At 42.4% G+C, this 15,445-nt stretch overlaps 3 protein-coding genes across 13 annotated transcripts in view; 2 read left to right on the top strand and 1 right to left on the bottom strand.

Moving 5' to 3' along the window:
- Positions 1–5,680, top strand: part of LOC136439346 (solute carrier family 12 member 4-like) — a 46,601-nt gene extending 40,921 nt beyond the window's left edge. For all 8 annotated transcript variants that reach the window (XM_066434726.1, XM_066434723.1, XM_066434722.1 and 5 more), the window contains 4 exons: positions 1,012–1,190; positions 1,932–1,952; positions 2,451–2,584; positions 2,869–5,680. In XM_066434726.1, coding sequence (XP_066290823.1) covers positions 1,012–1,190; positions 1,932–1,952; positions 2,451–2,584; positions 2,869–2,960 — 426 coding nt within the window. In that variant the 3' untranslated portion in view covers positions 2,961–5,680. The remainder of the gene's footprint in view (positions 1–1,011; positions 1,191–1,931; positions 1,953–2,450; positions 2,585–2,868) is intronic.
- A 220-nt stretch (positions 5,681–5,900) lies between these two features.
- Positions 5,901–8,304, top strand: LOC136439350 (uncharacterized). The gene is made up of 3 exons (XM_066434736.1): positions 5,901–6,299; positions 6,573–7,706; positions 8,023–8,304. The coding sequence occupies exons 1-3, from the start codon at positions 6,087–6,089 to the stop codon at positions 8,221–8,223; spliced, it is 1,548 nt and encodes a 515-aa protein (XP_066290833.1). The 5' UTR covers positions 5,901–6,086; the 3' UTR covers positions 8,224–8,304.
- A 789-nt stretch (positions 8,305–9,093) lies between these two features.
- LOC136439348 (sialate O-acetylesterase-like) lies at positions 9,094–15,407 on the bottom strand. Of its 4 annotated transcripts, none has more exons than XM_066434733.1 (10): positions 15,043–15,407; positions 14,511–14,654; positions 13,974–14,164; positions 12,906–13,044; positions 12,531–12,717; positions 12,208–12,338; positions 11,950–12,080; positions 11,347–11,501; positions 10,783–10,975; positions 9,094–10,020 (listed from the first exon to the last, which is right to left on the bottom strand). In XM_066434733.1, the coding sequence occupies exons 1-10, from the start codon at positions 15,131–15,133 to the stop codon at positions 9,754–9,756; spliced, it is 1,629 nt and encodes a 542-aa protein (XP_066290830.1). In that variant the 5' UTR covers positions 15,134–15,407; the 3' UTR covers positions 9,094–9,753. The 4 variants fall into 4 exon arrangements, with proteins under 4 accessions (XP_066290830.1, XP_066290831.1, XP_066290829.1 ...); XM_066434734.1 differs by lacking the exon at positions 13,974–14,164 and adding an exon at positions 13,675–13,865; XM_066434732.1 differs by lacking the exon at positions 13,974–14,164 and adding an exon at positions 13,342–13,532.
- Between the last annotated feature and the right edge of the window lie 38 nt (positions 15,408–15,445).

The following is a 15,445-nucleotide window of genomic DNA, read 5'->3' as shown; positions in this document are numbered from 1 at the left end:
TAGTTCTAACGGGTGAAGTAGTGAAAGGTGGAGGAGATAGAACAGATCAAAGAGGGTTGCCGTATGGACATGAACATGAACGTGCTTGCATGGACATGAATTCTATATAAATTTAATGTTCAGTAGCTAGCAGATGTAGCACTACCATACTCTAGTATAGTTTCATGCATGAGACTGCTGTGCCTTCGCTGCTGTGTTTTTGCTGTTTCTGTGATATTTTGTGATAACAAGTGTACTTCACTGTACTATAAAGATAACAGTCTTTGTGCTGCCGATAATCCTTGTCATGTCGTGTGTTGCTGCTTATGCCCTCAAACGGTGTACACCACCATACTTACCTTTCAGCTGCTAATCACACAAAGCTCATGGCTCTTTCTTCCCAGGTTTTCACCATGGCTGTTTGCTCTCAAACACTCTGTCATGATGTGGCACAACTGCATCTTCTGCACTTAACAACATTACACAGTATCCTTTTGTACCCTAGCCTGAGTACCAGCCTCCGTAGTGACCACTAGCTGGCGCGAAAAAAACTGGTTGTTAGCAAGCGATTTTGTTTGAGCCAGCGGTCACTATGGAGGCTGGTACTCAGGCTATTTGTACCCCCTCAAACCACAGGATTTATATAACAGTAATATGGCTGACAGCCTAACTAACCATGGCACAGTTTTAAATCCATGCACAGCAGTTCTTACATGCATATTTGTAGCTACAGCTACAAGTCCTTTTTGGATGCCTGTGTGTCACATGGACATCTTATGGTCTCTATCAATGGTGTCTCACTGTTTTTTTCCACAACCCCCTATCCTGTAGCCCTAAAAAAATCAATGGTTATCACCCAGTAAACATCTGTGTCCTGTTATTTCAATCCAACCCAACTCACTTTCACTTCATGTTACAGATCAAGGCAAAGCACTCACCACACATCTCGTAGAAATGCATGATTGTAGTTGAAGGTGCCTTCTGCAAGCTTGTATAAGTCTGTGTTAATATGAGGCTGTCCTGATTTTGCAGGTTCAGAAAGTGGTAGACATTCATCACAGAGCTCGTGACAGCAAAGGGGAGGAGTCCTCCCCTGACGACGTGCTCCTGGAAGGAGCCACACCCACCAACGAAGAGGAACCCGAGCCGAAGAAGAAGATGAAAACCTTACCACCCAAGGGTGACTTTGGCAACCTGCTGGACATTAAACCGTGAGTGACACACCCTGTCTTTACCGACTTTGCACTGATTTCAGTAGAAGCGTTACAGCCTAAAGATGGCATACTGTTTTTGGATTAGTTTCCCCAGCCTTGTCATACAACAATGTTGACAGTGAAATAGATGGTTGTGCATTTAAGATTAGCCTAGCAACTCAGTCGCCAGCACATAGTCAGAGATGTGGATGTTGGATATCATATATATCATCCAAAAGTAAGTAAAATGTTATCACAACCCCCATCCATGCAATCTCTAGGCAGGGATTTGAGCTATCAGATGACAGTTTGCTGATTATGTCCCCATTTCCCACTCCCAAACTAATTGTGATCACCAGCAGCAGTACTCCAGACTATAAGGTTTAACAACAACATGACCTAACACTGCTAGATGTAGACTGTGGTTTGCCACAAAACACAGGTAACTGTCTGACCTCCACACTTGCTTCTGACCCTTTAACTTGTCTTTTTTCAACAGATCCACTATCTGTTCATATTTTTGTTTCCTTGTCTTTCAACTTTTTTTCTTGTCGAGTTCTTGTGACATTTTTCTTCCTTTTGGACCACCACTAACATTCTGTAAACCTTCTATAGTGCCTTTGTTAGACTTGAGCAGAACTCTACAGTAGGTAAATGTTGTGACTAATGTTGTAACTAATGTGTTCCTTGTACTAGATGTACTGTTCGATTTATTCTCCTGTCTGTTCTCTACTTTGTCTTTCACTCTGTCACTCCAAGGGACGGCAGCCTTGGTGTGCCGTAAGTTCTATCACTCCCTCCTTCCAATGGATGGATGAATGAAGCATTGATTTGCTTCTTTAATTTTTTTGCAGCAATATAAGGAAGTGTCATATTGGACTGAGGTTCCCATTTCAGGGTATAACTTTTTTTGACATTGTCATGAAAGTTCTACCCAAAAAGATATTGTAATCAGAATCATATTCAAAGGGTAAAGCTTATTGATACTTTTTCCCCACAGGCAAACATTTTATCTGCAGTCCATAGCCAATACAATTTGGTACAAAAGAGGCTATAGGTACCTAATTAGCAGGCAGAAGGCTGATGTGGACAATTATGTCAACCATATCGTTTTTTTAAAGCTCTGCATACTACCCTTTGCACACCGTGTGATGTTATCATTCTGCCTGATTCCATGGCCAAGCTTGTCCTTTATGCAATGCAAAAGTGATGACTGCCAGTTCAGACATTGTTTCACGCAGCTCATTACTGATGATATTTGTCCTTGGTGTGTTGCAGAGACGAGCGTAACGTCCGGCGGATGCACACAGCGGTGAAGCTGAACGAGGTGATAGTACAGAAGTCCCATGGAGCCAAGCTGGTACTCATCAACCTGCCAGGCCCTCCCAAGATGAAGGCTGGCGATGAGAACTGTATCCTTTTCTAACAGAGATAGGTTCAGTCATACTGCTCTTCAACAAACAAAACACATAGCCAAGACTAGTTCGTGACAGGTTAAAGTGGAGCCAGTTAAGAGAAGGGTTTGTCCTTCACAAATGAACTTATACCCTGAGATGATGATGATGAAACAGGAGTCATTTCTATAATTTTTATTTGTTTGTAACTTTTATAATGTTTGCATACTTAGATTGCTGGCTATGATTCACCCACTTTCTTCAGTACTTTGATACAGGTTGTCCTTAACCAGTAATGCCAGACATGGAATTCTTGGAGGTTCTAACGGAGGGACTGGAACGTGTGTTGATGGTACGGGGAGGTGGCCGGGAGGTGATCACCATCTACTCATAAACCACAACGTCCTGACCACCCCTGGTCTAAATGGTAGTGGACCACTCCAACAGATGACCCACCCAACTTTAGACTAGTCCACTAGAGAACGGGTTACTTCAAGTTGTTAGATGAGAACTGCGAGTAAGTGTTACAGAATGTATTTTAGAGACTGTTTTAAGAGTTGGATGCAGTGTTGAATCACAGGTTTCTTGTTGTACACTTAGATTTTGCTGTACTACAAAAATATGAGAAGTCACTATAGCATAAGAAGGGTTTGATGTTTGTTATGATATCTGGTTTGTACTTAAAGAGAGTTTGGTGTAACCGTGTAGAGAATGGCTGCAGTATATGTACCTCAGAATTGGAATCACTACTATCTACAAGTACAATCAAGCAATGCAGTTTTACCTCTTACCTCTTGTTGGGTGTGTCATTCTCACACGCTGCTGTTAGTACATGTTAAGCTTGTTAGTATGTACAGTGCTTGTTTTTAGATCCTAATTTCAGTGGCAATCAATTTATGTCCTTTGATATCATCTACACAAGGGTAAAAGTTATAAAACAGAAGTACCTACTAGCCTGAGTGCCATCTTTCGTAGTAACCGATGGCTCAATCTTTTTGCTTGATAACCACGGTTACTACGGAGGATGGCACCCAGGCTTAAGACCTGCAGCTGAAAGCTAGAAAACAAACTCATTATTATATGTTACTCTGACATGTTCTGCACTGAAGTGGTCTTGTACTGTTCCCTTTGATGTTGGTTAGGACTGAACTATCATAGCTGCTATATAATGCTGAAAGTAGAAGCACAGAGTTGTACATAGGACCATTTTGTATATGTGTTGATGTGGGCTGAGTTAGCTCAGAATAATGAAGCTTACGGGTCATCTGCTTGTCCGTGCCATAATAGAATGATTCCGGCTGATGTTACTGAGTTGTGGTTGTGACATTTTGGGCCAGGAAATATCAGAGAGGCTTGTTACAGGAGGAATGTACATTTTGGAAAGTTCGTACTGTGTAATTTGATATGAAAAAATGGTTGTATGATGACCTAGCACTGTTTAAACAGATACATGACATTGACACTGGTTACGCTGGCATGTCAAAACTGTTTGAGACCTGCTACATCACCTAAACAGATCTTCTTACATTATGTCCATAACACTTCAATGTCGTCTTGACTTAAGTTTGGGACTTGGCTTGGTAAAGATTTTATGTATACCTTCACCTGGCAGTACAAAACTTAGAAGAAGTATGCATAAATATATAGTGAGTGTCTGTACTGTTTTACTTGCCTAGTTTTGTGAAAAGTGGGGAAATGTTGCAGATTTAGTATTCGTGCATTTGTACTTACTGTTTATTTGTTGTTCAGTGTACTCTACATAAGAAGCCCAGTAGAATAATGGAACTGTACAAACTGCAATTATTCTTGTGGAAATGTTACAAATTGCACAAAGCTGACGGATGTAAACATCTACTGGTAATAGCCACACTGTTGGAGCGTAAGAGTGAGCTACTGTTTTGGACATTTGACATGAGAAAGGCATAGTCAGGCATGTTTGACCTCTCACATCATCCGACTTCTCTTGTGATAAAGCAAGGCTTAGCTTTGATAACAGCGATCTGCCAACGTACAGTACTGAGCTATGAGTCTTGAAGGTCTGTATGAAAACTCCACATACCAAAGACAACTGGCTTCAACAGTTCCTCACTACCCACTCTACATGGTAAAAGTGTTGCTGTTTCTATGTAATAGTCTCTTGTGCAAATGCTTTTATGACATAGCAACTGCTTGTGAAGAATTGTGTTTAAATTTATGCAATTTTATAGATTATAGTGTATACTTCCTTACAAATATGTTTCCCAATGAAAATAGGATTGTGAGATAGTTCAGTTTTATAAAATGAGTGTATTGTGTAAGCCAGTATTTTGCAGGATTTACCAAAGTTATCCTTATTCGATTGAATTCTCAGTTAACATTTTTTATCTGACCAGAAAATCTTGTAGGAACATACGTCATATGATTATAAAGTGATATCTTACTTTCTTACCTTACTTAGTACTTATGTTATAACTAAAAGAGGATCTCTTTACTCCTACAAACAGGAACTTCTCTGAGTTTAAACTGCTGTTTAGGAAAGCGGTATATTAGCCAAAAATGTAACAAATCAGTGTGTCTTGTATTTAAAGCTCACCACCAGCTGTCTTTACTGCTTTTATTACATGAGTGGTTATAACACTGTCACAGCATCAGTATGTTATAATAGGACTCAACGTTTTTTTACATGACATGTACTTATAGACTGATTTTTTTACTTATTATTTGAATACTCTATTTTTATCTTTGAAGGTTGGTTAAGTTTTGTAACATAGTGTACATTACCGCTTCAACTTGCTGCAGTTTTCCGATGAAAACCTGATTGTTGTACATTCCTGTCAAAGGTCACCCGCCGTTTGACTATGCTAATGTGAACGTGAATGACATGTTTGATTTTGAGCTGCTACAGAGGGAACTGTTAGAACGGGAGGACGTCACAGTCACACCCAATCTCAAGAGGGAAGATTTCGTTCTGAAAATTGTTAATAAAAAGACGATGTTTGACTGACTGAGTCTTGAGGAACCTTTTGTCTGGGGGTACTTTCCCATTGTTCTTGCAGTTCCGGAGATAGGGAAAGGGAATGATTATAGCGCAGTGCGACTTTGGGTGAATGCAATATTAAAAGCTGTTGCTCAACATACTGTGTGGGGGTTTCTCTGAGGTGTGATTGTTGTGACTTCACTTTATCGAATGAATCAGAAAGCGGGCAGGCCTCATATAAAATCTCATCAACAGTAATACATGTGTAGGTACGTAGATTAGATTAAGTAATTCGTCTCGTAGATAAAAATTAGCCTGATCTATAAGAATGAACGTATATCATAATCAGATACACAATATGTTTAACACGAAAAAATTATGACGTCACAAGTTCTAGTATCCAGGGTGCGGCGAACGCGTTCCTTGGAACTGTTTTGTTCTTTCCGCCAACCGCTGAATAGCAACACCTGAAATGCCCCTGTAAGTCCGGGCGGAACATTTACGAGCGCCAGTCGGTGCGATTTTGATACAGACAGACGTAAATGTGTTCTCAGTTATTGTACTATGGCCGCTTGCCCCCCTCCGTTGCCCAGTCCTTGCCGACGCTGCTATAGGGTAAAAGTTAGCTCTTCACCACTGAGCGCTCAACAGTTTTTAAGGAGAGGAGACTCGTCTCGTAAAAGAAAGTCACCTGTTGAATGGACGCCGTCCAAGAGAGCTCGTTGGAATCATTTACCTGACACCATCCTTGTCGAAGTACTCAAATGGATACCTCAGGTACATACTACAAGATTGTATGTAGTATTCTGACTATTCTCGCTGCTGATCTGACGTATACCGTAGCGTGAACCTTAGCGTAACTATTACATTGTAATACCTAGTGTTTGAGCCATGAAAACATGTATGGTCTATTTTACACTAACTCCGGTGACACTAATGATAACAGTCATGATCAACATATTTTTACAATAACATGGATATGCCGATCGATATTTTGAAAGTGATGGCGAGATCATAAAATGATATTTGACACAGCATTCTTAATTTCAGAACGAACTTGGGGTATGTGCCCAGATTTCCCGACAGTGGTACAGAGTTGTGTACTCCACCGGGGTGTGGGAGGACAGGGAAATTCTCTTCGACTTCTCTGCCTTCTGCTCCATCGAGTACAACGGGAAATGTGAACGGTATGAGTGGTTCGTGGAGAGGATGGGTCGGTACGTCCGGAACGCGAAGCTGGTGCTGAACCTGGTGTGTTCGCGCCTGCGCGACCCGAGGTTCCGCGGCGCGGCCTGCAGGCGGCAGCAGTACGAGGTTATGGAGCGCCTGTTTGAGGGAGGTCGCCTGAGAAGTCTGCAGATCGACTTTGTACCTCAGTTCAACCCGCCACACGTGTACATGGGATATTGCGCTCACCAAGACTGCACTGATCCCGTACAGAATTTCCTGAAGAAGATCTCCTCAAACTTACCAGGCCTCCGGCGGCTGTCTGTTCAGTGTTTACCCGACTGGCACTGGGAGCTCCTGCTCCGGACCATCCCCGCCATGACCAACCTGGAGAAACTAGAGATGAACCACAAGAAACACCAGCCCTTCCGCATCGTCCTGTACATGGGGGATGTCCATGGCATGATTCCCGCCGCACTCAGCAACATGAGCACCCTCCGGGTTCTGAAGCTCGCCAACGTCGACGTGCAAGACACTTTGTGGCACGCCCTAGCAAACCACTCCGGAATACCACTGTACCAACTCACCATGGTGGCCTACACAGACTTCAACCCTTTCAGTCTTCCAACATGGGAGAGGGTCGCACAGAAGTTCCCTAGTCTGTCTGTAGAGCTGTTCTTCCGACACGGCCAGCAGAGACTTGTGCTCAGAAAGTCCGAGTTCGAGTCTTTCCTTCGAGACGACGTTCGGCTGAAGACGCTTTGCGTCAGTCAAGGAAAGCTGTGCAGGGAGATAGCCATGATCGACGTCCTCCAGACAGTCGCAGAAAAGTACATCGATAGCTTAGAAACGTTCCTCTTCTTCCAGTCCCGGGGGCAACCCATGGTTTCGTCGAAAGAAGTCGAGCTGATACGAAGGTTCCCGAAACTTGCCGAGGTTGCCATAGCTCCAGTCATCACCGACAAACGGCTGAAGCAGCTTGCCAAAGGGTGCAGAGGACAACTGCGCGAACTACTGGTAGGTAAATGATTGGCTTGTGAGTACGGGTAGAAATAATGGTAGTGTTAGGAATGGCACGCGCACCGGCATACATATGGGCGCCAACTTAACGGAGGTGATTAAACAGATCATAGACCTATATGTGCGCTTCCAGATGCCTGTACCTAACCGTCACAGTCAAGATACTAATACGATACTTGCAATGTACAAATACTTTAAGGTCGGGCGACAACACGAAAGTGTTTCTCGTGAGTGCCTAGCCGACAGTTATGACTGAAGACCCAGGGTAACGAGTCTCCTCTGTACTCACATGCAGCATTGTCATTGTTTCTAGGTGCGGTCAGTGCTGAAATATATGCCGGACGCCAACAAACTGGTGAAAATGGAAGCCAAAGAGGTGTCTAACCTGGAGACTGTGGTGACCAGACTGTTGGGTTATCCCTGGGAGATGTCCTCGCCGGCTTGGGCGGACCGGGAGTTAAGCGCAGAGGATGACATCGAGTTTGCGGAAGCATGTATGGAACAGTACATGTGAGAAATGCCACCTGTTCATGTACACGTAGCACGTCACCGAAAACAGACAAACAAATGAAATAAAAACGTTATGAAAACACCATCCTTATCTGTTTTATGTACAACTACCGACCATGGCGATCTTAGTAGAAAGGGACAACCAGGAAGGAGGTAATAGGGTTTCTGAGATGTTTAGAAATAGACGTGTTTCAAAACAGCCATGAAAATGAAATAAGCGTTAAGTTTGCAAAAACCATTTCAGCATAACATATTATATGATTCATCCTTTATATCTAAGTATATTGCAAATACGTGGAACGAATATTGACAGCAAAATGATTAAAAATAATCTCTGAAGCTTTTTACTTCACCAGAATACAAAACTCAATTTTAGAATCTAGCATATCGCTAAACATTCTTATTGATTATTTAACAATTTTTTCATACATGTTGAAATATATCTTGCTCATATTTGACATTAAAAATGGTCTATGTGCACGTCCAGCTTTTATCTCTTTGCTCCTCTCGCGGCCTTACCAGAAGTGGAGAGTCAGAAGCAACAGGAAGTGGTACTTATACCGTGGTCATACTTGTACCTTTTTATTCCAATCAAAAGATGATATTCGTAAAATACTAATAAGAAATCATGAATAACTGCTATATGTCACTTAACGTCCTACAAGCCATTCACTTCTCGATATTGAGAAGTACATTACCAGATTGATAAAACAAGAAAGCAGGGCACTTTCTGAATGTCTAGGATGTTACATGTTTATCTTAACGTTAGAATTTACTTTCACTCAATCAATCACTTTTACTCTTAATTCTCTCACTCGCTTTTTCTTGTATCTGCTTTCACTATTGTAGGCTGCCATGAAAGAAACACTCACTCTAAAATTTAAAGATGGTTATTATTGCACATCAATGTTTTCCTCATAATCGAATGCATTCATCCCCTTGGGGACAGAAGAACTACAAACTAGAATTGCACTCAATATTCCATGGAGCTGATATCAGCAGCAGGTTACATCAATGGTATGTAAATATCAGATGTAATCTACATCATACATCACTCACTGCATCATACCCTTTAATTCAGGAGTCATATTTTCTTTTACAAAAGTCTCAAGAAGAGTAATGACAAATGATTTCCAAACATATCACATTTTTATCACATCGTGTTTGGCTAGCTATGATTCAGCTAATCCAGACATAAGGAAATGGCAAGAAGAAAACATAGCTGGTATGACCAAGGCTGTTTTGCTAAATCAGACATCCACAGAAATTCATTTGCCATGGAAAATTCACCAGTATTTAGTAAAGGTATATTTCACAGTATCTTTCACAGTCATTTGGCTTTCTGTGACTATAAGCATCAATTGCAAGAGAACAGAACTGAGATAGACTTGGTGCAGCAAGTGCATTATTCATGTCTAATGTCCTTTGATGCAGTGACAAATAAAAAGAGTAATCTGAATGAATTAATGATTTTGTGGTGCTAATCGAATCTCTTTCTAAACTGAAATGGGCCTTATGTTGTAGACCTGTCATGTTAACCCTGTGGAACCCTCATGTACATGATGAATGGAGGGGCAGGAAGGGGAACCTGCATAGAACCCATCCCGTACACAGGGCACATCTTAAAGCCACAGGGGGTTTCCCTCCAGGCATAGCGAACTGCGGTGACTATCTTGTGACAGTTGTCGGTGGACACGGTGATGCTGTTTGTGGCGTTCGGATGGATGGTATGGACCATGGGAGCCTCCACCCAGGCGGCCGTGGCTTCATCACAGGTGTTCTTCACAGGTGAGCAGCACACCTGGAGCAACGGACAGGTGGTACAGATATGGTGAATGCTACAAACATGTTCAGGGGTAGGCTGACTGTTGAGAAGTGGTAAAACATAACTTTCAGCACCAAGGGCAAAACACATTGTTACTTTCAAGTACTAAACTTCACATGATACAATGTAAATACATGTACCACAACATTTTTGCAACAACAGACAGGTGGTACAGATATGGTGAATGCTACATCAGAGGAAGATTGACTGTTGAGAAGTGGTATAACATAACTTTCAGCACCAAGGACACAACATAGTACTTTCTGGCACTGAACTTCACATGATAGAATGTAAATATCACAACATTATTGCAACAAAAGACAGGTGGTGCAGATATGGTGAATACTACATCAGAGATAGGCTGAGTCAGTTGAGAAGTGGTATAACATAACTTTCAGCACCAAGGACAAAACATACAGCTAATGATTAACACCATAGCTCTTTATCTACCTCAATAACTATGAGATACAATGGCTTAAATTTGATTTTGACATAAGAAGTAATGTCACACAGGAAAATAATCTGACATTTGCATGTAAATTGTTTTCGATACAAATAGCGGCCACTGGCATCCTAAGGCACTGGTTACAAAGGAAGACAAGCTCCCTAGCAATAGCTGCTATGTAATGGAGAGTTTGTAATGGCTCCACCCCTGAAGTAGCTTCTGAAGATATCTGAGCATTTTTTGCACTCATCACCAGGAATAAGATTGAAGAAAAAGACATCCCTGATACTGACCTCAAACCCTCCAGTAGACCTGACCTCTATATGCCCTGCCTCTGGTCCATACTGAACAACAACAGTACTGCTTCCCAGCTCCAGACTGGAGGGGAAAGGTCCCTGGAACTTGATGTTTTTGTCTCCATATGCCACAGCCCTGGCTGCCAGGGACAGTCGGGTGCCCATGTCCTGTTTATCCTGGGGATGGACACTGGGGAGAAACAATGGCAGAGGAAGAAGAGAAGGTTAAGGTGGATGTGAAGGGATAGGTGGAAGATGCTGATTCAAATGTGTGATTCAAACTCTCTGGACATCAATGAGACAATGACTATAGTTAAGCTAACTTGTTGTAACTCATTCTGTGTAACCACATGGTCCCAGTCAGTTCTGTTTACCCAAAGGTCTAAATTTGTCACCTTGTGCATCAAAAGGTTGTGGAACAAATCACTACATCAACTTTTCAGAGCATTCTTCCAACCTGCAGACTGACGTGTGCAACAAAAACCGCTCTTTACTCCACACCTCCAGCTCTTATCGCACACTGTTCATATGCCTTGATACATGTTTTATAACAAAACTCACGTCAGCCATGGGGAGTCAGGTCTCCACAGGTCCATGGCCACTGCCATGAAGACTTTCTCCATCTTAGGGTTGGGAACATAACCATAGTCTGCCGTCTGGTGCCAGCGGATCTCTGGGTAGCCCAGGTTTGTGGAGCCTGGCACATTTCCTGAGATCTGAAATCCAATATCAAATGAATGATTGGATTATTAATGAATGAACAAATGAAGAGGATGGCATTTGATGAAAGCCACTGAGCAAATTACAGCACACCAACCCCTACAGTTTTCAAAACCCACTAACCAAAATATGTAAACGTTGATGAAGGTTAGACATCCAGGTAAGTATATGATTCAAACTCTACTAACCCATTTTGAGTATCAATGACACTTATGCACGAGTTTGTAACTTTGCCATGTAAAACTGTGTTTTCTAGTTATTGTACATAAGCTCTTGTTAGTTCTGCTAGTTTATTCTAGTGACGCTGAAGAAGAGTGATGGATGTCCATCGAAATGTCCAGAAGTAATCTCCGTAATTTACCCAGTAGTAGAGGTACAAAATATGTATAATGAATGTTGACTTTCTCGAGAGTCTAATGTAATCTCATTAAAGTATGCCTTTACCTGCATGAAGCCGAAGGGGAAGGTGGGGTCGGTCTGCCCACCTGTGCCCAGGTACCAGCTGCTCCTCCAGCTGTCAATCATGGCAGGGAACAGGCACAGGTAGGAGTCCGGGTGGTTGGCATTGGACTCACCTGGGAGCAACAGGTGGAGGTGGTAGAAACCCGGTATTACTAATAGCAGACTGAATGACTTAACTGAATGAGTGAGACAGTGAGTAAGTGAGACTCTGTGATATTTTTTTCGCAATTTTGTCCTTACCTTGATACCAGATGGCTCCTTTGATGGTCATATTGAGTATGGGGTGAATCATGGCATTCCACAGAACAGAGTTCTGGTTATCACCAGACACTATAGGGATGTGCTTTGGATGGTCCGTGGATGGTTTATCTCTAAAGAAGAGGGAATAATAGTCACATCCTTCAGACTTATCTCTAAAGTCCAATTGAAAGATAAACAGTGCCTACTCAGCATGGTTCATTGAGAAATAAAGCAGCAAACAAAAGGAACAGGGCCTTTGAATTAACTTGACTTGTTTTGAATTCAACTGATGTTATAAAGTAAGAAATCCTCACACAACCTACTTTTTCGGCAGAGTATCATTAACGTTACACTTCTTCAGAACTTCTGGTGAGGACCAGTACTCTATGGGGGTTCCCTCAAAACTGGAGGCCACAAGACCAATGGGGTACTGGAGTGTGTCGTACAGGTCACGTCCGTAGAACCAACACAACGCTGAGAAGTAGTTCCACATCCCGCCACCTACACTGGCTGTGACAGCAATGAAGCCAAAGCAGTTAGGAATATCATTGAAAATGATATTGTTACATCCATATATTCTATTTGATATTCAACAGTGTCTTACACATAAACTGGTTGATTTTCGAAATTCATGAAATTTAAGAGTGAAGCATACATTGCTAATCACTAGACTATGTGTATTTCTATAATGCCAGTACCTGCACTTGCCACTGACCAGGGCTGCTCCACCCTGTCCAGGTTACTGAGGGGCGTGTCAGAGCCCACCAGCCCTGCTGTGAACAGTCTGATGTTGGGGTAGTTGTTAGCCGCCAGGATTTCCTCTGTTGAGTTGAACCCCTGAAGAAGATAGCAGGGAAAGTGTTCAAGAACTATCAGTGACAATATAAACTGTATCTAAGGATGGGAAAGAGATGCATGCGTGTGACATAGGATTGAAACTAGGAAAAAGATCATATCAAACACACATTTGTTAGAAGTAAGCAAGCAAGCAAGCCTAGACAGGCATCCACTGGCTATGTTTGGTCAAATGTTTCGCAGCAATATCTACTGGGGTAATGAGATCATCAAATCTGCAACTCTAAACAAATTGTAGTATATTTCTTGTGAGTTATGAGATGTAAACCTGCCACCTACCATCATAACTGTGAACTGCATGTTACTCTGCCCACTACAGACCCAGACATCACCAAACATGATGTTGAACAATTTGCGGATGGCCTCTAGTGGTGTTACGCCTTTGAAGTACTGGATAGCTGTGATATTGTACGGTCCACCAGCTTTCATAGGGTCAAGGGTCACATTCCACAAACCTGCGTCACTGTTGACTTCATTGGTATAGAAAAGGGTTAGACTAGTACTAATACTGCTACTGTTGTCACTATCAAAAGCTTGACCCATAGAAGGTAGGCACACCATACAAGTCACAACTCATAACCCTTAAAGTTATGAGTGAAGAGTTCCACCTACCATTATTACTGTGAACTGCATGTTACTCTGTCCACTACAGATCCAGACATCACCAAACATGACGTCAACCAGTTTGATAACCACCTCCAGTGGTATTGGGTCTTTAAAGTGCTGCCTGGCAGTCACATTGTATGGTCCACCAGCCTTCATTGGGTCAAGGGTCATATTCCATAAACCTACATCACTGTTGACTTTCAAGGAACAGAAAAAGTTAGACCAACAATATATATTGAACAAAAGTTTGACCCGATGATGGTAGGTGCACCATACACAGTCACAGCTTCAAACCTGCCACCTACCATCATACCTGTGAACTGCATGTTACTCTGCCCACTGCAGACCCAGACATCACCAAACATGAGGTCGTCCAGTTCGATGACTACTGCTAGGGGCGTTGGACCTTTGAAATACTGGATGGCTTTGACTGTGTACGGTCCACCTGCCTTCATCAGGTCAAGGGTCACATTCCACACACCTGCATCGCTGTTGACTTTTGAAGTATAGAAATGGGTTAGACAGAAATTCATGGCTTTTCACAATCTGAACATTAGTTATCCTTTCTGTGTCAAGGTAATTCTAATTCTGTCCCAGAAGAGCTCCAGAAGAATGTGATGACTGGTGATTGCTTTTCCATTATGTTAATGTTCTTCTGAGCTCTACCTTGAAGAATACCATGTGATTACAAATGGTCAATTATCGACACATTTTTTTCACTAAAAGGTCCCTATCAGATGGTACATTGAAACAAATGATATGTGTTATACATGTAGTTAAATCTTGTTGAGTTTTAGAAATAAAGAGACAAAGTTGTTGAAACAACGAACTCGCACGCACACCTGTTTTGAACTCGCTGTCCCCTGGGGTGATTCTAACGGTGACGTTGGAACCAGGGTCCCCCTGCCCCCACACTACTGCCCTGTGGGGGGCCTGCTGTAACACCATGTGGTCTCCGTACACCGAGGCGAACTTAAAGGGCAGACCTGGGAGGGGAGATCACAAGTTACTCATCATGATCTCTCTCAAAGATTAGTCGGTCCAGCTTCATTGTGGACCTTGATGTTTGTAACGTTGTAACGGCCATGATATATAAGTAATTGATTAAGACGTCAGTTTGTTGGCACACAAGAAGGGATCTAAAAGTGTGACACTTAAGATCTATAAGACACTAACTGCCCTTAAGGTTCTTCCCTGATACTTCACTGATTCCGTGATGTGTTAGATCACTCCCAAAGAAAACCTTCTCCCTGCTGCCTAACTCTGTAATCAATAGAGAATGGGGTACCAAATGGCTATTTCAGTGTCCTAAATGGGTATACTGAATTCCTACGTGTTTCTGTAAAGCCTGTTGACTGATTCAATCGATCTCACCTTCCCCAGACGGGACGAACAAGGTACAAAGGTACAAAACAAGTCCACAGTCCCACCACGCCCCTCTCCCAAATGGTCTTATCATCGTCATCGTCTCCTTCCCGACCAGCGATAAGCGTCTTGTCACCCGTTATCTCAACTCAAAACTATCTACAGAGGACACGTAGCGACTGTTCCTTGAAAAGACCGAGGTATGCGAAGTTTCAATAAAGCTCAAAGCAGGAAAAACGAAGTTTCTTCCGCACTGGGTTAACAGTCAAACACTTTGGACTCTTCTTGCTTTGTTATGGTATGGTCAAAGGTCAGCAAACAGTCCCGTCATGCCTCACGGTAGAGTAAACTTTGGGTGCCTCTCACATATACACGCTGTAAATAATGATATGGTATAACGTTACATACACTC

Source organism: Branchiostoma lanceolatum, chromosome 7, assembly GCF_035083965.1.
Source record: "Branchiostoma lanceolatum isolate klBraLanc5 chromosome 7, klBraLanc5.hap2, whole genome shotgun sequence".
Taxonomy (NCBI): Eukaryota; Metazoa; Chordata; class Leptocardii; order Amphioxiformes; family Branchiostomatidae; genus Branchiostoma; species Branchiostoma lanceolatum.
Note: the sequence above shows the minus strand (reverse complement) of the source record. Positions and strands in the feature narration are given on the sequence as shown.

Excerpts from the sequence above, each read along its gene's own strand:
- LOC136439350 (XM_066434736.1), top strand. The coding sequence starts at position 6,087 with ATGGCCGCTTGCCCCCCTCCGTTGCCCAGTCCTTGCCGACGCTGCTAT. Across the intron at positions 6,300-6,572 it reads TACTCAAATGGATACCTCAG|AACGAACTTGGGGTATGTGC; the intron begins GTACATACTACA and ends TCTTAATTTCAG. Across the intron at positions 7,707-8,022 it reads GACAACTGCGCGAACTACTG|GTGCGGTCAGTGCTGAAATA; the intron begins GTAGGTAAATGA and ends CATTGTTTCTAG.
- LOC136439348 (XM_066434733.1), bottom strand. The coding sequence starts at position 15,133 with ATGACGATGATAAGACCATTTGGGAGAGGGGCGTGGTGGGACTGTGGA. Across the intron at positions 13,045-13,973 it reads TGCAGTTCACAGGTATGATG|GGGTTCAACTCAACAGAGGA; the intron begins GTAGGTGGCAGG and ends TATCTTCTTCAG. Across the intron at positions 12,081-12,207 it reads AGGAGCCATCTGGTATCAAG|GTGAGTCCAATGCCAACCAC; the intron begins GTAAGGACAAAA and ends TGTTGCTCCCAG.